The 25,943-nt window shown below is 34.0% G+C and overlaps 1 protein-coding gene across 1 annotated transcript; it reads left to right on the forward strand.

Annotated features, from left to right (window-relative positions):
- Nucleotides 1-1,254: 1,254 nt before the first annotated feature.
- LOC150100407 (uncharacterized) lies at nucleotides 1,255-19,329 on the forward strand. Its single transcript, XM_090402651.1, has 4 exons — nucleotides 1,255-1,299; nucleotides 13,365-13,542; nucleotides 16,863-16,955; nucleotides 19,136-19,329. Exons 1-4 carry the CDS (start codon nucleotides 1,267-1,269, stop codon nucleotides 19,327-19,329), a joined length of 498 nt encoding a protein of 165 aa, XP_090258777.1. The 5' UTR covers nucleotides 1,255-1,266.
- The last annotated feature ends 6,614 nt before the right edge of the window (nucleotides 19,330-25,943 follow it).

Here is a 25,943-nt window from a genome sequence, read left to right on the forward strand (position 1 = left end):
CATTCGGTGTCGGGGGTTTATTAATCATCGGACCTGAACCGTTCACAGAATAAGGTGGTCAGCCCTACTCCCCGGTGCATCCTATGTCCGCAGTGGTGTTGAATTCTCAAGGCCGCTCAAGCTTGCCTGCTTTGGGGAATGAAAAATCCCAGATAAACTGGGGAGAAAAACCCTACTGTCCACGCCCGGCTAACTTGGCTATGGCTGAGGAAAATCCTTCAGCTCCTCACGTCTCCGACGAGAATTGAACCTAGGACAATCCTTCCCCAGGCAAATGGTTGCGAAGCGCACAGCCACTAGGCTAACCGCGCGGACTAATAATATCTAAATCGATTTATTAATAAATTTAGATATTATTTAGATAAAAATGAATAAATTTACAAGACATATCGTAAAATAATGCGAGTTGTTTTTTTAGTTAATGTTTTTGTTCTTTATAGTTAAGTTAATTGAAAATATAGTCTTCTATTACATGCTATAAAATGTAAATATCATAGATGAAAAAGGTTCCAAACTCGCCAGCAGATCAAAGATGTATATTAACCAGTTTGACAAAACATAAAATTATAATACAGCACTTTCAGTCTTAAGTTCAAATGTTGAAAGATACATTTTTGTTTATTATATACTGATGAACTTAATTCACTATGATTATATCTCTTTTTTTTATATAACTTATACAAAAGTTTCACCCTGGTTTGATGGAACCTTATATAAGTTTGTATTTGGAAACTCTTCTGAAATTAGTCAAGTAATTTCAATTTCTTTCTCACCTTTTTATTGGAAAAACAAAATTATGATGAATATCAAGAACACTAACTATTACGAAAGGCACTTTGGTATTTTTTATATTCTGCTTAGTGCAGTATTATTTTCGTCAAAGAAAAATGGCGACGTCATGTAATACAAACTAGTATTTCCTGCTTTAGAAATATTACCTGAATCCGTTATTTAAAACAACCGAAATATTCCATACATGATCTGCTACTTAAAGATGCATTTTGATATGCCATAAATTACAAAAGCATTAAGCAACTGTTTAATTCTGTATAATATGTATGACGTCTGCGTACTGCTGAATACAAGGTCGCAATTTTCTTTTTCGGAGTTATTCACGAAATCTTTGTACTTGCACTGATATTACATCATTGGTTACTTTTATCATGCCACTTCCCAAATTTATACGTCCGCTGCCGTATATTTAACTTACTGGGTAATCAGTTCAATGCTGCATTTGTATAACAAGACATTAGAAAAACTACTGTTATGGCATCAGCAGTGTTCGTACAGTTTGCAATAGTGAGTATTTTTTTTTTTTTTTAATTTACGAGTTTCCACAGATAAGATTTGCACTTATATTTAAATTTAAAATTCTTTATAACACAATGCAAAATGATTTTTGTTTTTTCTTGCGGTGAAGAGTATTCTACCCGACTAAACATATTTGAAAATTATTTATTTTTCACTTTCATCTTTCTAACGTGTGCTGCCAAATGTCACGGCTAAGTACCTTGGCTTGAGTCAATCGCACTTAATGTGGGTTTGACTCAAGCGGAGTCAAACCCACATTAAGTGGGTTGAAAACGTAATGCATTCTCCGAAGCCACACATTCGTTTATTAACAAAAGCGGGAGTATATAGAATTCACTGCGGCCTTTGCTGTTCTTTCCGCGTAGACTAGACAGGACATTACAGAGAGAGAGATCCATGTGTGGGAACATATAAAAGATGTAGAAAAGAAAAGGAAACATAGATCGGTAGAAACAAGTATTATGGCAAAATAAGGAAATGCCGTCATAACTGTTATATAAGAAAATTTAAGAAACCATAAGAAATGCTCCGACCCCCTCCCCCATACACACATAATGTAACAAAAGTCAAGGCCTGATAATACATCAAGTTTGGCCTCCATTTATTAAAAATTTGACAAGCGTGGACCTTGGATACCACCCAAATAATACAACAGAACGTGACAGCATTCAGTAGCTCTTATCCACTTATGCGCACATTGTTTAATTCAACTGCTTTCATTCCTGTTTATATGGATTAGATTGTTGAAGTTCATACTTTTTTCTTTTTTTTTTTATGTGTGGTTATTCTTTCTAGTTTTTTAATCAGTTAGTAATATAAGACCTTTTCTCCTGATGTTTTTTTCTTCTTTTTTCTTTCTTTTTAATAAAGCTAATTCTCTTGGTTAAATATGTGATTGCTTTACTGACATCTTTTCGTTATCATTATTTTTGTTTTCGATAAGAAATAGGTTCAGCAATTTTATTCAGTTTAGTGAATTGGAAGAATGTGAAAATTTCAGATTTGAATTCAGAACAGGGGGAAAAAAAGAAAAACAGAAAGGAATTACAGGAAATATAAGAACTGCGGAGTGAGGTTTGATGATGGATGAAAAATATGATATTTGGAACATGGTAAGCAGAAGAAGCAGTTGTTGTCGACAACCGCTTTCCAAACTCATGCCAAACGATCACAATCTAATACAAAATTATAAGATAACATAAATAGTATTTCGATTGATTTTTTTAATAACTCTGATAGTTTACGACACTTTACAGAAATATAGTGTACTTGTCTCCTTACTGATGAACAGCAGAAAGAGATACGGAATACCGTATAAAAGAATAACCCAATATGCGTTAAAGATAATGGCTTCAGGATACAGTCCTGAGCAGTGCATTCTCGAGGATGACACGATATTTACCCTTAGATTAGAAAGAAGGTTCGAAGAAGACCTAGCAAGCGAGGACCTTTATAAAGACTTTTCACGTAAAGGTGAGTTAGGTGGTCTCATATACAGATGGCAGGAAAACTCCTGGAAACTTAGGTATTCGTTCCACAAACCAGGCAAAACTGACAACCCAGTCCCCAAAAAGTCATATTTGCAAATTTCAGCACATTTTTACAACGGAGAAAAATCCTGTGACAATGGAGGCATTTTAAAAGACATTTGGAGTATAACTGAAGAAATTGCAAGACCGAGTTGAAGTCTTGCAAATAATTTTCATTTCAGTGAGAAAATTCGCTGCTCATTGAAGATCTAAAGAAAATTATCGTCTTTGTTCTCTAGGTAAAGCTTTCAGATTATTTAATTCCTAGCATATCCACGGTTCAACGAGTACAATATATCACGTAAATTACTTCATAATTAGATATCATATTAGACATACTGTTAAGTTAAGCAAATTCTTATTGTCTGGGGAAAAAAAATAGTTTGATGTATCATAACTCTGTCAGTTTCGAAGAAGCCCTTTGGTTGGAAAGACTAGGGTTCGAATCCCGCCTATTACGAGAAGAACCTTCATGAGGTCTTTTCAATTAAACCTGAGTTAGTCAATCTCGTATGGAAGTGGAGGGTTTTACCCTCCCGGAAAGTAGGGCTTTCTCATTTCGTGACTGGTTTTTCTCAAAAACAGGAAAACCAGTCACGCGAACACACATTCAGTATCTATAAGCATAAAATACTCGTCCTTATGAGATGCAAGCAGAGGAGTAGCATATCGAATGCATTAAAATTCTATGACCCTAATCAGGGATTCGATCCGTCCTAGGGGATGGAGAAGATGAAAGGGAAAGGGTAATCGTCTTTAATAAGCTGCAGTATTCAAGTATTTTCATATTTAAATATGAATTTAAAATAGTGTAGTAGAGTATAACATAGTATGGCATTTCTACGTAATGCATAAATTTGTAAACTTATAAATTTAATTATTATGCATATTATTATTATGAACATTACTATAATCATCATACAGACCTTATGAATTGTTTCGAACTTATTTTTTAATCCATAACCTATCCTGAGATCTACATGCTCTTTTATTTTTTTTATCATTATCACCCTCACATAGTGAAATGTTATATTTCTACCTTTTAACGCACTTCTAACTGCATCAATCCACCTAGATCTTTTGGTCTTCCTGTGGGCCTTTTTCTGCTATCCTGGAATCGAGCACTTTTTTTTTTTTTTGCTAACTGTTCCTCTCTAGTTTCTGGTAAAATATTCTAATAACATAAAAATTCCTTTGTGATATCTTTGATTTTAATATGATTATGTCTTCTGTACCATTTGTTCACCACTCTGCTTTTCTTCCACATCTGTGGCCTCTCCAGCCTTCGATGAACAGTTTTATTTCTAACTAAACTATCAAAATCCAGAAGTTAAAATGTTTCAACGCCGTCTTATACATAACTAGTTCATTTTTTGGGGGGTGGGGGAAGATAAAGTCTCCTATACCAGCTTTCTTTATTCTATTATCTATTTCCATATTTAATTTGCCATCTTCACTCAAAAGTATCTTAAATAGCTGAAACATTATCTTATAATGTAATATTCTTTGCATATTTGCTGTATGTTTACTTGTTCTGTTTATTTATATTTTCTTCTATTGATTCATTTTATGTTCAGATCTATAAATATATATTTGAACCATTTGTTTCCTTTTTTTTTCCTTAAGCCAGCTCCTCAGATCGTGTTTCAAATTGAACTCTAATAAAGACAGTGATATTTCCTTTCTTTAACATCGTTCAGTGTTCCTATTTCATCCTTTGTTCTTACGTTCATTCGTGAATATAAGAACTGTGCTATGCCGTGCTGCGCGGCACGTCAAACTTATTTTCTACATCAGATGGATTCCTCTGAAGAAATGATTTTTGCCGTTAATATCGTAGCCTAATGTTCAGAATCGTTTAGACCAGTGTTTCTCAAACTTTTTCGACTACGGAACACTTCACAAATCCTGAAATTTTGACGGAACACCTGGGTTATTTTGTAATGTATAAATGAATAATTAATTGGTAATTTAGCTGATTTTTTATTATTAATCAATAATTGATGATTAATTGTTAATTAATAATTAATTAAACATCAATAAAACCATCATTAAATTAATTTGTGCTGACAAATTAATTTAAAAATTACGAATTCCAGAACTTCTCGCAGAACACGTATTCTCCTTCCGGGGAACACCGGTTGAGAACCACTGGTTTAGACGCATAGAATGATGCAAATCTACTCCAATTTTAAAGCGTTCTTTAAGTTTGGAGGAACTTAAGTCAAAGAAAAAGTAAAAAAAAAAAAAAAAATCTCTTTTATTTCACCATGAACCAAATAAAATCTCTATTTTATTTGGTCCAATAAAAAATATATGTACCATGTGTATATATTTTATTTTGACATCTCTAATCTATGAACTCGTACGGAAATATACAGATATCAATCATTTGAAAGAAAAGGTAATAATCAGAAAACAGGAAGTATCGGGAAAATAATAATAATAATACTCAGAGAACCAAAAATTTTTAAGGATTCATAAAAAATGGGGGGGGGGGATGTTGGAAGATTTGGAAGATGAAAGAATACAGTATTTTGTTTAATCTGAGTCTCGGGTCTGGTTTACTCACGAAGGTGTGAAAAGAGGGGAAAATAGTTCCACTGCATAAAGGAGGATCCAAGACTACTGTTGCAAATTACCGACCGATCAGCATATCAGGAGTCGTTGTGAAGGTACTGGAGAAAGTGGTCAAGAGAAAAATACAGGAATAGATTGATGAAAATGAGATACTGTATGGGGTACAGCATGGCTTTGTGAAGGGTAGATCATGCCTCAGTAACTTGCTCAAGTTTTATAACACAGTGACGGCTGAATAGGAGGGTGGTTGATATAGAAATATCAGAGAGTAGTTTATTCAGGAGTAGAGTCCAAAAGACGCCCTGTGACTAGTGGTGTGCCACAGGGTTCTGTTCTTGGACGACTGCTGTTTAATTTGTTCATTAACGATATAGGGAAGGATCTGAGAGGAACGGTTCATTTGTTCGCTGGTGATGCAAAGTTGGGTAAGGCAATAGTGAATGCAAAAGATGTCAAAATCTTGCAGGATGATTTGGATAGATTGGAAGTCTGGGCTAAGGAAAATGGATGTCAATTTAATGTGACAAAATGTAAGGTTATGCATTTTGGGGTGAAAAGAATAGCAGCGGTATACCACATTGGAGGAACTGTACTCCAGGAGATTGATGAGGCTAGGGACTTGGGAGTGTTGGTGGATAGGGAAATGAAGTTTAGGAGGCACATTGCAAAAGTGGCTAAATCAGCTCATCAAATCACTTGGATGCTGAAGAATACTTTGACGAGCAGAGATAAGCAAGTTATTGTCCCTCTGTATCTAGCCTTGATAATACCCCATCTTCATTACTGTGCCCAGATAAGGTCACTTAGATTTCTTCTTGATGGGGGGAGGTAGAGAGGATCCAGAGGCGAGTGACCAAGATGATAGCAGGTCTATGGAATGAACCTTATGAGAACAGGTTGAAGATTTGTGGGTTGCAGAAATTGGTTGATAGGCGAAAAAGGGGTGATATGATTGAGACATTCAAATTACTGAAGGGTTACTATAAGATTAATCCAGAAGATATTTTTAAAAATAGGACTGGTAGTGGGAGGACTAGGGAACATCTATGGAAGCTGGGCATGTGTGTGGTTAGTAAAGGTGTTAGAGCTGGGTCTTTACTTTTAGAGTGGTAAATGAGTGGAATAAGCTGCCAGAGTCTGTTGTGGGTGCTATGACAATGAATGAGTTCAAGGCAAGATATGATAGATACTGTGAGAATGTCGAATAGTTGTGTGGATATGATGTTTAGGGCCTCCCTCGATGAGTCTAAGGACTCCTTGGAGTCGCCCGTAGTAATAATAATAATAATAATAATAATAATAATAATAATAATAATAATAATTTCAGACTTACTTTGAAACAGCAAGTCCTCGAGTTTCTAGGCTGTTCTCGTTCTCAGAATCCGAATAATATATATCTGTTATTTCTTTATGTTCCTCTTTCTTCCAAGTAAACATATTTTAATATCTATTTTAATAAATTAATCTACATTTTATTTAGTGTGACTCCATTAATCCTTTGACCACAATGACAGCCGATTCAAATCCATTCTGTAAGTTCGCTACATTGCCGTTATGTAGTATACCTCTTTCTAATTGAGCGCCATCAGCAAATAACTAGATATCACTCTGTAAATTGTCTCTGGTATCATTAATATACAGATTAAACAACAATGGACCGAGAGAACACAGCCTTGAGCAACACCACAGGTCACTTTTTTTTATACTTTTGACTCTGCTACATCATATGCTAACTCTCTGATACCCACCTGACAACCATTCTCTTATCCATCTCACTAAACCAGTATCCATTCCCATTTGTTTTAGCTTACCTAGGTTATTTAATGTAGCAGTATAGGCATTACCTTTATCCAACTCTAGAGTTACTTTATTATAGAAACAATGTAAATTGCTAAGGCAAGACCTAGCTAAACAAAGCTATGCTGACCTCTAAAAAGGTATTAGATTATTTCCCATCCAATTTTGAATTCTGGCTTTTTAACTTTTCCAAAACCTTAACCATTAGTAACAGGTCTGTAATTTTTAACCTGTTTCTTGTTGTTGTTTTTTTACCCACATTTTTGCCATGGAACTATCATATTCTCCTTCCACACTCTTGGAACTACACTTGAGCCTAGACTTAAATTTAAAAACCTATTCACGTTAGGTTTTCTAATATCCCAAGCACCTGTAGTTCGTCTACTCCAAAGATCATATTTAAGCCTGCTACTACTGTCTTTTTATCCAAATGATAAACCGTTACAAAATAATTACTAGTAATCCAACTATTTCTTCTGGTTCTGTTACCTTGTACAAGAGCATTCAAAGATAGTTTACCGTAAACATTTTTCTTTTTACTCACAACAAAGCGAAAGAACTCCTTTGGATTCACTTTGGAATGTTCAACCAATTTCATCTCATATTGTGATTTATCCTTCCATACCATGAATGTCACCTTTCTTGTCTGCATCTTGTAGGTCATATCTCAGCTTATATTCCTCCCCAACGACTTCTATTGCAACTCATGCTTGGTTGTGTTATTTATCCATTTAACTCCAACCTTTCTTATTTTTCTCCACCTTAGGAGTGCGGTCTAATGCTGCTACCTTCAAGCCATGAAATATTTCCCATGAATTGGCGCACCCAAGGAGGAAGCCAAGGGCCTTTCCCCCCCCCCCCAAAAAAAAAGAAAAAGGATAAAACACTAGAAAAATTTCCAAAAATCTTTTTCTAATTAAAATTATTTTTTAATTGATGTTGTGTTGTGTTTTTATTTCTATGCTACTTATGAATTAGCGGTCACATAAGGTGGGAATACCCTATAGCGCTCGGGAATCCTGGCCGCTGTAAACGCAAGGCGAACGAAGTAGTGCTCGTTTGCTACTTCGTTTGTTCAAGCCGGGCCAAAGGAGATCATGGGTATCATGTATTTATAATTCCACAAATATCCATTCTTAACCGGAAATTCAAGACGACTAAATACCTTCCAAGATAACATCGAATGATCACTGTTTCTCCAACTGGAGACAAAATGGCAACCTTGTATGTGGACAAATTCTCAGATGTTATCACCAAATCTAGCGCTTCCATTCCGCAAGTTTCCTCAAGAACATGTTGATGCAAAAAATTATCTCTCAGGAGCTGTATACATTTCATTTCCCTTCCTCCAAGTGACATCTCCTGATTCCAATCTATATCCCCATAATAAAGTCACGCATAACGATTAACGTGCCCTATTAATTCAACTGATGTGTTGATATATGTCATCTAAATCTACCCTTGCACCCCTCGGCCTATAGGCAAAATATATATATATATATATATTTGTCAACCAAGTTTCACTAATACCAACTATTCCTGGCCAAAAATTAATTGCGAATTCAGTAAACTGGGGTGATCAAAAGTGTATAGTTCAAAAATAATCCCGCTGAATTAATTTAAGGCGTGCGTATTCACTTATATTTTACAAATGCTTATCAAACATATGAGCGGTTTCAGAACTAATTCGTTTCTAAACGGTATTCTAATGCTAAAATATCATATAAAAATAAATTTAAAATAAACCTACTTACCGGGATTATAACCATATTAAATTATATGAAAAAATGAATACTCTGGCAGGATAAGTCTTACAAAAAATATCGCAAGACTTAAGGAATAAAGCTGCATACGTATTAAAATATTTAAGGATTAAAATATCACCATTTAATAAAAATTAAAATAGAATATGTATTAATAACTTATCAGACAAACCGAAATCTCATACGTGAATGTTTACTAGCATAATCCAATGAGATTTTAAAAACTCTCAAACCAGTACATTATCTAAACAGCATAACGCATAACGCTACTGTCAAGATGGTGAAGCAAAAATGCTTTCCATATTCCCCTTTGTCTGTAAAGGAAGTTATTTGGGAAAGGGAGTTTTGTGAACTTTACGTTCGCCCTCTGGGGGCACTTGTATTAGTTATGATCAGCTGGGAGTAGAATAGCCTTCGGTCTTTTGTATTTGTAGTACTCTGTTTCGTTGTAATTGACTGCTTGTACGGTCAGCGGGTTTGAATGTGAACTTGACTTGATGAAGAATTTTTCTGCAAGATTACGAAGGGAGGAGATGCATGGAATGCCTGTTTCTCGATGAATCTGTGAATTTCTGATAAACCATGAGGCATCTAGAATCATCCTTAAGCACTTATATTGGATTCTTTGTAATTTTGAGATGTTTGATAGTGAAGTGTGACTCCATGCTGGCGAGGCGTAGGTAATAACTAGTTGAATAACCATCCGGTAAAGTAGTAGTTTGTTTTGTAACTTCAGTTTATTCTTGCGGTTGATCCTTGGTGGATAGAGTTGAGCTATTACCCTGGATATCTTGGAGCCAATGAGTGTGATGTGCTTGTTAAAAAGGAGTTTTTTTATTTAGCAATACCTCAAGATATTTGGTCTCTGATTGTCATGAAAACAGTTTATTTAAATTGGGAGCATAAATCACATCAAGTTAAGATAATAATGGGTGTGAGATGTGAAACAAGATTTAGAAAGTGAAAGCGTCTTGATTTAATTCTAAAAATAACTCATTTTCAATGGTAGTATTATATTTTAAGTGATCATTTCACAATCATTTAAAATACAATTCTATTTTAAATGATCATTCCAAACAAACATACAAATTAAAGTTTTGCAAAAAAAACAGTTTCCACTATATTTTATAAAAATTAATGAATAAAAATAAAAGAAGAGGAATTGTAACTTGCGGCTTTTGATATAGAATATAAGCATAAATTATATGAGAAAGTTTTATAAGATATTGTTGTAAAGATTTAAGAATAATTAAAAACCTATATACTCTAACGAATATCAAAATTTAATACAATTCTGAAGCTTTATCCAGTTCAGCGATGCATCAAGACATTCCAAGTTATCGTGTGTGTGTGTGTGTGTGTGTGTGTGTGTGTGTGTGTGTGTGTGTGTGTGTGTGTGTGTGTGTGTGTGTGTGTGTGTGTGTGTGTGTGTGTGTGTGTGTGTGTGTGTGTGTGTGTGTGTGTGTGTGTGTGTGTGTGTGTGTGTGTGTGTGTGTGTGTGTGTGTGTGCGTGCGTGCGTGTGTATGTGTGTGCGTGTGCGTGCGTGCGTATGCTATTAAACATCAGCCTACTTCCCAACAGAGCAAATAAGCCAATAAATAATAACTAACTGGTGTCATCCTCAGATAAGCTGAACAAATAAGCTTCGAGGATGAAAGCTCAGGAAATACATCTCATCCAAGATCAAATAAATACATAAATAAATAAATAAAATAATAAATAAAAGGGAATATATATATATATATATATATATATATATATATATATATATATATATATATATATATATATATATATATATATATATATATCACATTTAAGTGCTGCAGTTACAGTGCTTAAATATATTCAAATCAAAATTATAAATACTTATAACTTATTATTAAATGAATAAATTCTGTATTATTATTAATACATTATACAGAAAAAGAAAGAAAAGAAAGAAAAATCTATACGAATTTCATTGTTACAAAAAAAGAATTAAAACCTGTTGTAAATATGTAATCCTAATCACAATATGTAATCGTAATTTTAATAATAAAAAAGATTGAATTTAAAAAAAAATGTAATCAATGTATGTATCATATGTAATCAAATGCACATAATGTAATGTATGAATCATATGGAATCAACTTACATATGATACATACATGTAATGTATGTATCATATGTAAGCAAATGCATGTAATGTATGCAAGGCCATCGACAGATTAGATCGCACCCTGAGGCAAACATTTAAATATCTCCCCTGATGGATTATAAGACAAAAATATAAGAACCCTCCAATTGTTATTTTGTGTTTATTACAGGAGAAACATTAATGCAAAACGATTACATAATAATATTAATCAACTATTTGCTCTACGGGGATATTGCACAATAAAACTTTTTATAAGTTCTTCTAATGATATATTTACTAGACCGACCAATCTTTCTTTGATCATTGCTGTTGGTAAATAATTTTTAATCAGTTTAAACTTGGAAAAACTTCTTTCCGCACTTGCTACGCTAACAGGAAGCTGACAGGTATTGTTAGCGTAGCTACGGCGCCTGCCACAATATAGCTGAACGAGCGCCCTTACTAAACCGCGCCATGAGGCAGGCTGCCTCTATACTACACCCTGTCGACGGTACTGAATGTATTATCATATGTAATCAAATGTACGTATGTATCAATCACAAGTAATTTAAATATGTAATCATAAATTTTAATTAAAAAAAGGAAAAAAATTATTATTATATGAGACCTCTAGGGAGTCAAGGACTCATTCAAGATTATGACGATTAGACAAGGAGCGCAGAAAATCAGATGACGTGTATCGTGAATAAAAAATATGAAGTTCAAGGGACATGTAAAGTGGTAAAGAAAACACATATTATTACTGAAATGCTGAAAAATAAAATGGTAGTGGTTCCATGGTACATAGACCAATGATATCTGTGCAACTCTGCTCAGGTCATGTGACCAGGATTTGAAAGACATGAAAGAAGCTTGATGAGAGTGCAGAAACGGTTCAAAATTATAAGTTCAGTAGTGGAAAATGTTAGTTACGAGGATCGATTAAAGACATAATTTACACAGTCTGATAAATAAAAGACGAACGGAATATGATTAAACGATTAAGCTGTTGAATGGTTCTTTACCGAGGGAGAATTTTGCAAACGATAGAACTAGGAGACCATCCTTAACTGTGATGTTGCGCGAAATAATGGTGAATGAAACAGTGCGAAGGGATTTTTCTAGTTGTTAATAGGTGGATGGGCAGGTTAAATTTACAAATGAAGTAATTAATTCCATTTACTGCATCAATGTGTTGTGAATGAATCTGAATGAATTTAAGACTCAGCACGATAGATATACAGGAGGTAAGCAAACTTTCTCTGATGAGTCTGTGAACTCTGTACACAGACTCGTCAGAGGTTTTATAGCACTGTAATTTCAATCTTATTCATCGATGAGTCTCAGACAACAAGAGAATTATAATAATAACAACAATAATGAATTTGCTAGATCTCTACATATTAAACTGGAAAGGAAAATTAGTGATAATGAGCTTTAATCATTTACTTCTATGAAGAGAACCAAATTATGAAAAACGGTCTGCAACTGGTTTTAAATCAAATACTTTAAGATTACATTTGCACAAAATAAAAATGAGGAATTAAAGACAAACATTAAGTCAAGTCCTTTGGTTGAAGAGGTGAATACATTTAGTTATAGAGGTTGAACATATCACTAGCGATATTGCGTTCCAGAATTATCACATGCAAGTAGCATCAGAATGAAGAGAGGATAATATTAATAATAAATTTGCCTTGGAGGTCTGTATAGCTCAGTGGCACTCACAGCTCTAAGCTGCCCGAAGAAAGCCTAAGAGCAATTCTAGTTGCCGACTTAAGGAACTTTTTCTAAACCTTTCTTCAGCCCCCTTCCCGAGTTAGTAGACCTATGGCACCAGCAAACAGATTTTTTTTTCTCCTGGAAACTCAAAAACTGTGCTCTTGATTGCTGTAGCTGATATTTAGTTTATGTGAAGCCAAGATCTGACAGTCCCATCCAAATTCCATCAAAATCCCATTTCAAGATTCCTAAATCTTGATAGCACTTTTGCCATCAAGATTTAGATGGCACTTTTGCATTTCCATTGACCGATAACGAACGGCGTTTTGAAGGCCATTCGTTACTCAACGTATACCATTGACAGTATTCAAATGTGCAATAAACTCAAGAGGTACATTTATTTTTCTTAAATTATACACCAGATGGGATGACAGGAATATACATATTAGAATGTTTGGTTCTAAAACAAGTATATTCCATATTTATTTTAACATAACATGCGTTAATTCTATAGTTTCTGTTTATTTCCCTCCCAATTTCAGATGACAGTGATGATGATGATGACTATTCCTGTGTACCATAGCAGACTACACTGCTTGGGATGTCACAACATAAACTGCCAATATATAGACAGAGCGACCTGTGCTCTCTTCCCAGATTCAACCTTTTCCCCAAAAAACCGTTGGTCATCACAGTGCTGCGATCGATGTGAGGTGCCAAGTAAGTGATATAAATGTCTTATAAAAGCTAATCAGATGTAGAATGTGTTACATTTTCCAATAAATACTCACCTTATGTTTTATTAATATTTTCGAACTTGATTCAAATATCATCCTTTCGGCCTCACTACCTTTGCTAGTCTGGACTGTAGATAAAATGATAGAATCTCTGTTCTATAACCATTGTATTAGGGAACATAAGAGTGATTTAAAATGCTGTGTAGTGAAATCTCACTGTGGCATGATGTCAGTGAATGTCTTTAGGTACTTCACTTTTTTAGGAAGACTTAAGTTCCTTGTCAGGTCTCTTGAGCCGGGTTTTCCAATTTATCTGATCTAGGACAACCAAGTATACTAATACATTATGTTTATATTTTTTGTGGGAAAATTCACATAAAAATATATCAATCTATTTCTCTCTACATTATTCTCTCATGCATATGTTTCTTTTTCATTTCAGCTATCTCCGACTATCTTATGATAATATTATTCTCGATCGTTTTCCTTATATCCTAAATTCTCTTTTTTCAAATATGGTTTGTAGCTCAGTGGAAGTGATGTCTGTATCCAAAGAGCTAGGCCGCCTTAAGAAGACTTAAGTTCGTTTTGAGTCTCCGACTAGAGAAACGTTTCTAATCTTTCCTTCGGCAGGTTCCCGAGTTAATCTATCTCTGGAAACTTAGGTTTTACATCCTGTAAACATAAGAAAATCGCCGGCAGAATGCACACTATTTCAGACAATAAATATAGTGTTTAGGATTAGGGAGTACGAGATTGCGCACTTGTCTAGCCATCATCTTCGCTGGATGCTACTTAAAATTAGTGATAGTAAAAAATCCACCGAATACCAAATCCGGCGTATTTTAAATTCCCCACTCAGTCTTGAAAAGTCAGATAGTGCTAAAATGGCCTCATCCACCCTTGGGGGTAATAAAAGCCTTAGCGGATTTGTTTTTTATTTTTCAATATATGATGTCACAGCTGAAGTCAAATTTATTTTTCCTTCTCACTGATATTTCATATTCCGGTCAGAACAGAACAGTTAAGAATGGATAAAAGTTATTTTAATCCACACTGAGGGAACTGGCAGAAATCTGGTTGATGCAATGGTTAATTTCATATTTCATCATTGCACCCCAAATTTTAAAATCTTACACTTTGTAACAATAAACCACAATTCCCAAACCTCACCCATTCAGACAATCTACTTAAACACCATTTAAGCAATTTTCAACGTCATTTACATTTTACGGTTTCTTTCTTTTTTTTTTTTTTTTGATTCTTTTAGGAATTTCCTAAATATAATCCAAAGATTTATTCTCAACATCTTTCAGTAATAGACAAATTATTTTTCACAATCTTCGTGGAATTTGGCCATTACAATCTTTTATAGTAGAGATCAAATACTTAAAAAAAGATTCTACGAATATTTCCAAGTTCAAGATCTTATTACTCATTTAAATCGGAATCGGAGTCATCTTATAATTTAATCGGATCTTTTTCTTCTTATAACTCCACAGCCCAACTCTAATATTTGCCTCCTGGATTTATTGCCTCCCTCTACCCTTGTCTTTCCAAAACATTACTTCTCAAATTTGTACATTGTAATATGATATTCCTGTCTTGACTAATGGTGTGTATTCACCTTCTTAAGGGTTTTCCTTTAGAATACTATCATTTTTCTATACTAAAAACATGTCCTACCCAGTTCAACTTTTGGATTTCGATTATACTAGATATTGTGGGTTCTTATAAAGTTGATATCACTTATGATTGTATCTGATCCTCAGATATCATTATCATTCACTAAGCCAAATATTTTTCTAAGGATTTTCCATTCAAGAGCTGAAACCACTCCACAATATTCAAATTTCACATCCATTTTTTCGAGCATACTAGGCTTTAAAGCAAAAAAGAAAAAAAAAGAAATAGTTTCAATGCTTTAAATATTACTAAAAAACTGATATCTGCTGCACATTCTCAACAGTTTGCAATGAGGCGATTTCTGTGTTCTTTAGGCACAATATATCTGCTAAGAATGCATTTTCAGAACTGTGCAAGACCTCGCGAATACATGATTTATAAACAGATTGAAATGCAATTCTGTTTAAAATACTATACATTCAGTTTTGATGAGTGACTTAATTTTGAGCTAAGTATCTTCTCTGTTCTATTGCTTCAAGACAAAAAACATCATTATTGTTATCACACAGAAAATAACTCATCTCCATTTGTCATCCACAATTGGAGAAATGATTAGAAGTGTAAGAGAGAAGGAAGTGAAGCGAATTCCGTCTCTTCACCTTCCACATTCTGTTGAGTTGATTGGTTTCAGTTCATCCATCCCACCCCATCAAAGAAGTACTCGCGATGTGCCATAAATTTACTTCAAATTTCCCTTATCATATTAAATGAAGTGGAATAAACAATCTGCATCTTAGAAAATGCAGATTGTTTTTACCATACAAAAGAAAATTGTGAGGTTCAGATTTAGTTTATGTCCTGAGGACTAAAAAAAGAGGTACATATTTTTAAAGTTACTTTTTATTATAAACGTGTAACACCGTTACCAGTTTATAATGAAAAAATAGACCATCTTTCACAAATGTTTTTAATTAAATACACTGCAGCAATTAGATCGAAATATGAGTTAAATTTTGAAGGATAAATGTAAATAGCGAATTTGTAAATGGAAAGAGGTGCACAAGGGCTGTGTATTATGATTAAGTTTCATGCACCATAGTGCTAGTCCATCAGAGGAAGGAAAGTTATAAGTTTAATGCTAGTTGATTTTTTCAGCAAGTCACAGATTTGATTTATTTGATTTATAATGCTACCAACAGTTCTATTTTTAAACCCTAGAACGGAGCGTTTTACTCCACTACGTAGAAAAAAATACACATAAAACATTCCTATTTCAGACAATAATACATATCACAGGGTTCGGTATACCAGATATTCTAGTACACCTGTTTATATTCTCTTCCACGTCTTGTAATTGCGTATAATCATTAAATGTTCTGCTGATCCTTTTTAGGGAGAGGAGAATAAAAAGCATCAGAGAATTTATTCTATTTTTGTCCAGATTGTAATAAAATTTGAATATCACTTTCAAGTTTTAAAACTTTTGTAAGTTATTGAATAATTTCAATTTCATTCCACTCTTATTTTTACCTCCTATAAAAATGTATAAAAATTTATTAAAATTATATATTTTATTTGTTATAAGCATTATAATTTACATGAAATTTGTTTTAAGTAATTATATTTTTTTTTCTATGAATTTGTATAAATAAAAAAGTACTTATCTCTATCCATTAGGCACTACAATATTCTGCAACTGCACAAGAACTAGATCTGAATCAGGAATTGTTTATTGCTGTCGTTTAACGAATCAGATATGTAACATGGAAAGTAATACGTGCCAATATCAATAAATGAGACTGTGATCCCTGACAATTCTTTATAATTATATTGTTATTCATGGAGATGTAATTATTGAAAACATGTTTCTTAATGATGATTTTTGCTGTTGTCTCTTTGAAATTTATTTAGAAAAATATGTTTTCGTAGTTTGAGAAATCCTTGTAATACAAGTAATTTCTTTTTGGCAACATTTCCTAGTAAGTGATGGAAAAAATAATTTAGAACTAGTAGAAATAAAAAGTAATGAATTAAAAAAAATAAATGACTATTTTCTTGAGCTTACAAGAATCAAGGATCGTAAGTCGATTGAACAGTTAGGTTGAATTTATTACTCAGCCATCTTTACACTTTAAAAGAAAATAATATATGTGCATTAGCAATTAAAATGTAAATATTTAAAATAACGCTATGGTATACTCTACTACATATTTGCAACTAAAATTACGCCTTATTTTAAATATAATTAATTCTATACTGTATCTCTTATTTATATAATCGTCTCTATTTCCATTTACATTATAGCAATGTTTTTGGACAACAATCTTAGAAATTAAAAAAGACACTTATAGGTTCTATTGCAGTCGTCGAATAAAGACACTTTTTATAGGCCTTTTTCAGCTGATATCTGAGTTGGTCTAATTTTACAACAGGCCTTTTTCAACCCTTCGGTTGAAAAAGGCTCGTCGTGACTAGAGGAGTCTCTATATTGTTTTTTTTTTTTCAACTGAAGATGAGTTAGTCAATCTTATAAGGAGTTAGCGTGGTATTTCTCCCTTAAACTCGGGATTTTAATCCTGCGTCCCGAGCAAACTGACCTTGAGAACAGAGAAAAAAATAAAAGTGGTGGTAGGTAGTAAATGCCGCTGGGTGTAGACGATGATGGTAGTAGCAATTCTATATAGTTGGTGGATTAAACTGTGTGGTTGATGATGATGGTAGTAGCGGTCTGTGTAGTGAGTCGATTAAATGGTGGAGACGGAGAGTTGTAGAGTAGAATGCCCTCTCTCGATGAGTCCTTGGACTCCTTGGATGTGTCATGTAATAATAATTTTTTGGCGCATGCCAAAAAAAAAAAAAAATAGTATTAGTTTCCAATACACTACCCAGTATTCCCAGCTCAGTCATTTTGGTGATAGTATACGGCAGAAAAATTTCGCATGTTAAAATATACGCCATCTGATCACAATTGTCAAACGCTTGCTCATCTCAACTTTCACTCAAATGTGAAAGGCATATGGATTTGGTTCTTTTTCTTCTGTTATAACCAGAAGCGGCGCTAGGATCTTTGGCGCCCGCATGCAATTTCTATCTAAGCGCCCCTGTAACGATCCTGGCATATGTGGTTCTGCAGGCACGAAGGGGACGTCTCCCCGGCGGCGGCGCCCCCTTCGTAGCGGCGCCCGCATGCACCGCATGCTCTGAATGCCCGCTTCTGCCGGCTCTCGCTATAACAGCCTTCAAGTTTGTGGGAAAGCTTTTCACTAGATTTTGGTATAATGGTATGATAATTCCCTTCCAGTCTCCCTGAAGAGCATTAGTGAGGTCGATCACTAATATCGGGCAATTCGGTCTGACTAGCAATCTGCTTTATGGTTCATTGTTCGTTGGAATTTAGATCAGGGTCCTATGCAGGCCAATCAAGTTCTTCAAGACTCGTGTCATTACAAATTCCTACTCTGACATTGCTTTTTTTTCGACTGGGGCTTTATAATGTTGATTGAAGAAACTGATTTCGGTGAATTGTAATAAAGATGGCAGCAAAGAATTGTCTAGAATATTATTATAGGCCACAGCATTAAGAATCCCGGTCATTGAACCCATGAAAAACAGAGGCAGCCAATAATGGTTCTTCCACCAAATTTCACAGTTGGCACAACACATTCGGGCGGATAGCGTTATCCCAGCATTTGCCAAAGTGAGATTAGTCAGTTGGACTGTCAGATGGCGAAGCATGATTCATGACTTCAAAGATCGCCGCGCTTCCACTGCTCAAAAGACCAATGGTGATGAGCTTTACACTACTCCACACGAACAGCTGTGACGCTGGCTTTGCTTGCAGAGGCATTTTAGGACATTGCACTGAATGTTTCGAACAAGGACAGGTGATTCTTTCACCAAGCACTTCAGCACTCGGCAGTAATGCGCTGTAATTTTGAGTATTTTACCAGGTTGCGATTGTGTTGCTGTTGCTCCTGGTCATTTTTACTTTACGATAACATCTCTTGCAGTTCATCGGAGAATTTGCAGCAGGACAGAAATTTCTGAACCGATTGTTGCTAAGGTGGCGTCTTATGATACCGCCATGTCAAACGTCAATGAGCTCCTCACTATGGCCCATTTTACTGTTAATTTTTGTCCATAAATATGAAGACGGTATGCTTCCTTTTGCGCCATATCTCAGCCATTGTTGTTATGTATTCGTATCCATTATTAAAAAGGGATATCTGGATAGTATAAATTGAATATTACTTTGAAACTTAACATATATTTTTTTCCATTCTGATTACAAAAGAACTTAACTTAGTACAGCCAAAATTAAGGATCCTATTAATCAGCATGATGAATTAGGGAAGTAGAGCAGTACAAGCTTAAGATGGACATTCTTTCTCTTGTACTGAGGTGTATGTTGTTTATAGTCTCCATATATAGGCAATAACATTAGGACCTTCAGAATCAGAATTAGAAATCAAAATATAATTTCTGACCTCAAATGAAGTGAAATTAGACAGTTTTTATTGTTGCTAACATATACTTTAAAGCAGTAAAAATGAAAACCGTTCCATGTAGACGTTTTCCGCATCAAGAATGGGAAGAACTTTAAATGGGCTTTTCAATCATTAATGTGTTATCTAGTCTCACAAATATCTTACTAGCTCTTTACCTAGCTGAATTATATTAAACATTCTGAAGTGCGAGTCGGTCTCGTACAGTGATATTGAAACATCCAGATGCAGAACTGATTATTACTTAGTAGTCATCGTAGTTATTGCTGATATTTTTGAATTATGGAAATATATTTACACCACTGTAAAATAATTACCACTGTAATTATTTTACAGTGGTAAAATAGCTTAAGGCCATGAGACCAACATATTATGTCCGTTAACTGTACATGTCCTTCTAGTTCATTTACCAGTTTTGTGTATTTAAAAAACTCGAGTTTTCAAGCGAAAAAACTTTGGCATCTTTGTATGAGACCAGAGAACTCACCTTCAGAAGAAAAGTCGTTATAATGGTTTTTCTTTTCATAATCGGAATTGATTCGAATTCAGATCTTTGAAAAATGGCACAGTGGTGGGAAAGTCAATCAAAAATACATAGTGACAGTTGTCACTGTCACAATATAATGTATAATATATATATACATAATATAATGTACAATGCAGTGACAGTTGTCACTGTCACTATAATATAGGGACAGTGACAACTAGAATAGTTTGACTTTGTTCTGTAAACAAAGACTGTGTGCTAGCAGCTGTTGTAAAAAACTCGTGTACAATGATGAATCAGTAAGAATTAAGAACGATATGAACATTGGTGGCTCGTGGCTTGAAATCGTGGGAGTGCTGCAACTTTCGAAATATACACTCACACTGTAAGTACAGTGTATACGTTTGGATAAAATATCAAAATTATGATAATAATTACAAAAAAATTAAACATGAAAAAATATTATTTATTATCGATAAAATTATACAGTTTGGTATAATTCAAAATTACTTAAAAATAAAATATATTCTTCTTGCTTTCTTTCATGAAAAAATATTGTTTATTATCGATAAAATTATACAGTTTGGTATAATTCAAAATTACTTAAAAATAAAATATATTCTTCTTGCTTTCTTTCATGAAAAAATATTGTTTATTATCGATAAAATTATACAGTTTAGTATAATTCAAAATTACTTTAAAATAAAATCCCGTTTAATTGTAATTAAAGGAATGGATTTACAATTTTTGGACGTTACAATTAAATCCTTTAATTGTAATGTACAAATATTTAAAGAGACGGAGTGAACACGATAAGCACAACGAACACTACTACTGGCGCAAAGTGCATATAAACAACAGTGGAACTGCGCGACGGACAGTGCCGCATTACGCTAATAGCTCGCATCTCACTATGACGTGCATATGCTTGCGCGCGTAGCAATATGACACTATAGTAAACATAGTGCTGCTAGCGTCCTTCTCTCTCCTAAGTGCCACAAGATGGAGTTTTATTATTTTTTATACAAAATAAGAGAATTGTATAGCATTGTTGATGATAAAATTAAATATTACAATTAAATATAAATAAATTAATAAATATATTTATATATCGAGAAAAATTGGGGGTGCTGCAGTTCTGCAGTGCCTATGCACGAACCGTCCCTGGATATAAATCTATAATGGAATAGCTTATTTCTTAGCAAAACCCGGCTATGTATAATAACTTTATTTATTTAGTTGATAATGTATTACACGCCCACATAATTCTAGGTTAAACCATAATCATTTCTCATTTATAGTTAACCTTGACTGAACAGTAATCAAAATCCACAGGTATATCTGTAAATAAATTTGAACTGCATTTATAAGAGACTTCAAGAAAGGAAGAGCAAGCACATACTTTGAATATCTGAAAGAAGAGAGAGAGAGAGAGAGACTGGGACATCACGTGGTGTGTTGGGTTCGCGTGATGCATTGTGGGTGTTTTTAGAGAGAAGAATCGTGACGTTATGTGTTTGGAAATTTCTGGGGAACATATGTCTCTCTGTGATATCACGTGGTGTTTTGGTTTGGCTATGGAATTGTGGGCGATTTTTTTGAGATAAGATATCTTGGAATTTTCCCAGGGTGACACATATCCATCATTGTCGTCATGTTTTGTCTTTGGTTGTCTATAGATGGCTGTACTAATTTCCAATACATTATGAGGTATTTCTTTCCTGTTAAAGGGTGGGAATTTTTAGAGTAGAGTCGTGATGGCAGCAGTGATTAGGCTTTTGTGAATAATTTAATTGTATGCTGGTGACCCTCAAACACACACTTTTTTTTCCATACCTCATACATATTTTATTCTTTATTCATATTCGAATTAATGTTTTATTCATAATTCATCCGAATATCTTGATCTGTCTAAATTTAAGATCTTAAAGTTCAATAAATAAATAAATAAATTTTGTGTGAATTCACTGTGATTTCAAAAGTGATATTACTTAAATATGCATAACACGTAAACGAAACCGTTTGTTCATTTAAGTTTACAAATTTTATTTCACAGATATTATTTACAATGCAAAATGCAAAAATAGGAATTTACAGATATCACCAATGCATGTGGTGTTTTTCTTGTCGTAACATTTCTTTGATGAGACGTGCAATTCGGTGATTTTGATACTGCTTCCCACATAAGAATACACAGTCCAAAATACATAAGTATAAATAGTACTGCTATCATAACAAACATCTTTCACTTTTGCGATGGTTCTTGATTTTCACCTACAAAGAAAAAAATATTGTTAGTGATGGAAAAGTTAGCAGATTACTATAATCCTAATACAGTAGTGAGTTTTAGAAGTATCAGAGCTTTAGAGAAACATACAAATTTGCCACATGAAACCGTGAAAAGTTGGTTAGCAACACAGCCTACTTATGTGAGACATAAACTCATTAGAAGGAAGTTTAAACGCAATCAAATCAAATGCGCCCCTCATTTCACAAGGTAGTGCGCCCCTTATTTCATAAACTAAAATGTTTCTAATTGACATTAAACAAAATAAAATTGTCTTTCAGGTTAAATTAACAGGTAAATTAATACGGCTTTTTCTGTTTCCTTTTTTAATTAACTTGAAAATTCTCTGTTATAATTCATTTACAAAAAAAAATATAAAATACCGAAATTTAATATTTTAAAATGTTAACGTTTTAAAATATTTATCTTAATAAATTTTAAATAGCGGTAAATTCAAATCATTTAGGTAAAGAACAAAAAAGAACCAAGAATTAAATAGTAAAATAGTGTGATGTGTGACTGTGTGAGGGATAAGGAAAAAGAATCGATACCTAAATCATATATCACTATTTAATTTTGATATTTTAGTAAAGTATGAATAGAGCATAGCTTGAAGTTTTGCTCCCCTTCATGGCTTGCGTCCTAGGCAACTGCCTAGTTTGCCTAAATGGTAGCGGCGGCCCTGTTTCTAGTCCTTATGACGAAATAACTCACAATAATATCAGGGATTTCCAGAAAACTTTGAATAGGATAGGCCTGAATATCAACAGGTTAGTGTTTCTCCAGCGTTGTAAATTCCATGCCCTCTTTCCTAAATTTATCTCCTTTAAAGAAAACATTAAAACGGAACGGGCTAGAAGGATTTATCATGGAACACAGTTAGATCTCGCGGAGAGGATATTTGATACTAAACGCACTGTGGCTTTTTTATTTATTAAAAAAATCACGTTATCTCAAAAAATTGAACAATCTCTAGATAGTGACAGTTGGAAACTTCTTAAAGTGAGAATTGAATCTCAAGCCGCCAGAATTCAAAATGTCAATAAACTGAAACTTATTAGAAAATTCAAAGCCCTTAAACAAATACAAAGAAATTCAACTTCTTCGAAACCACACTTCCATCTCGACAAAGTTGTTATTAACAAATCAAGTTATAATCTTTCGATGCAGAGAAAAGAGTCCTCAGTAAAGGCCTAAATTTTGTTTTATCTACCAGATCTATTCCTAAAGAATTATTACTTACAAAGATCGAAAAAGCTACCACCTTTCTTCCTAACCAAGAGGAAAACCTACTCCGCATTGAATCCATTTTCATCATCAATAACACCAAAACCCCCTACTGACAATATCTCTTCATCGGAACGACAGGCTATTAAGAAGTTACAAAACAACAAAAATATAATTATTTTTCTCGCGGATAAAGGCAACGTCACAGTTGTTCTTATCATTGATGAATATCATAACAAGATGATGGAATTGTTACGGAGTGACACTTAATCGATCCTCGAGGGAGATCCCACCCGTGAACTCCACAACTAGACCAACAACCTACTGAGAACTACCTAGAAACCTACGCCTTTCCCTTCGTTCTCTCCATCCGCTTACTCCACGATTATACGGACTTCGTAAAATTCAGAAAGAAAATACCCCACTTCGACCTATCATAGAAGGAATTGATTCTCCAACATATAACCTTTCAAAATATGTGGCTAAATCTCTCAAATTTTTTCCTGTAAATCATTGCCTTTCATTAAAAACTCTGCAGATTTTGTTTTATGTATAAAATATATTATTATTAAGGAAGATGAAATCATGGCTAGTTTTGATATAATCTCCTTATTTACCAATGTTCCTATAGACGAAGTTCTTGTACTACTCAAAGATAAATTATCTAAAAATATCAAGGCCTTACTTACTCATTGCATCTAATCAGGATACTTTCAGGAAGTTTCAGGACACCATCTAAAAACAAAATTTTGGCCTTGCAATGGGTAATCCGTTGTCACCTGTACTTGCGAACAACTCTTTAGAAGATCTGGAAGTTAAAGCCATCTCTTCTTATCTAAAACCAAGAATTTGGAAAAGATATATTGATGACATTTTCCTGATTTGGAGCCATGGCCGTGAATCTCTTCTGAACTTCCTAGCACTTCTAAATAATCAACATCCGAACATACAATTTATGGCTGAGTTTGAAGCTAACGGATCTCTTCCTTTTTTGGACATCAAAATGACCCGTTCCTCAGAGAAATTAAAAATCTCGATTTACAGAAAAGCTACCTACACCAACAGATATCTTCATGGTCACTCCCATCATTATCCTCCTCAAAAGTTTGGAATCATTTCTCCACTAGGACATCCTGCTCGCTCACCTCTTGATAATGAGATAGAACTTAATAAAGAACTGAATTTTCTCAGGTCTACTTATCAACAAATGGTTATTCACAAAAAAAAAAAAAAATTGACAAATTCCTATTAAATCCACCCGCTCGTAATAATGAAGAGACCAATAAGGTGAAAGTTAATATTTCTATACCATACATAAGCTCTGTCTCACCGAAATTGGCCAAAATTCTTAGGAAATACAACATAAGAAGTTTATTTACTCCTCTTCCGAAAATCCCCTCCTTAGTGAGCCGTCCGAAACCTAGACATCACAACCTTAAATATCCTGGTGTTTTGCCAGATTTGGTGCAACTGTGATATACCATACTTTGGCCAAACAGAGAAATCGATCGAGTTACGCATTGAAGAACATAAGAGAGACGTCAGTTACAGGGGAACTCGAGCCAGTCCTTTGTCTAGTCACGTTTTGTTCTCGGCCGATTCTAATGAAGAAAACCTTAGCTATACAGTCCTAAGGGAAAAGTCTGATAACATTTTCCGTTGCCAGGATGAATTAGAAAGAAAGATAATAAAATCAAAAGAAATCATTCTCAACTCCCTGCATTTCAACAACAACCTGAGTTACAACCTTTCAGATTGTCATTGTGCTACGATCAAATACTGGCGTTCGCGAGATGTTGTATGCATGCATACGCCCAACAATGAAGCTAACGAGAGAAGAGTTTCGAATGCGCAGACTTCAAGGTTTCTACGTTGAATATATATACACTAGCTTTCCGTTTGTTTACAGTTATTTCCTCTATGTTTTACTGGTTATTTCTTTTGTGCACCTGAAGAAGGCGGATGCAAGGTGAAACTAGTTGTGCTATTAAACTTTGTTTACATTTTTCTCAGTTTTTAGTCATTCAATATTAAATATATATATATATATATATATATATATAAAAGATTGTTATGCATAAGATTTATTTAGTCATATCCACACTATGCGACTCAATAATTTTCGTCATTTAACTGAACTTTTTTTTTTTCGTTGTAAAATCATTTTAAATGATAATAATTTCTTTTCGCATAACCAAATTTTTCGAGATTGCTATTTAGAATGTTTCCATTTAACTCCGATTTACATGTGA

The sequence above is a fragment of the Typopeltis vanoorti genome, chromosome 13, assembly GCF_054136105.1.
Source record: "Typopeltis vanoorti isolate ZY-2024b chromosome 13, IOZ_Tvanoo_1.0, whole genome shotgun sequence".
NCBI classification, from domain to species: Eukaryota; Metazoa; Arthropoda; class Arachnida; order Uropygi; family Thelyphonidae; genus Typopeltis; species Typopeltis vanoorti.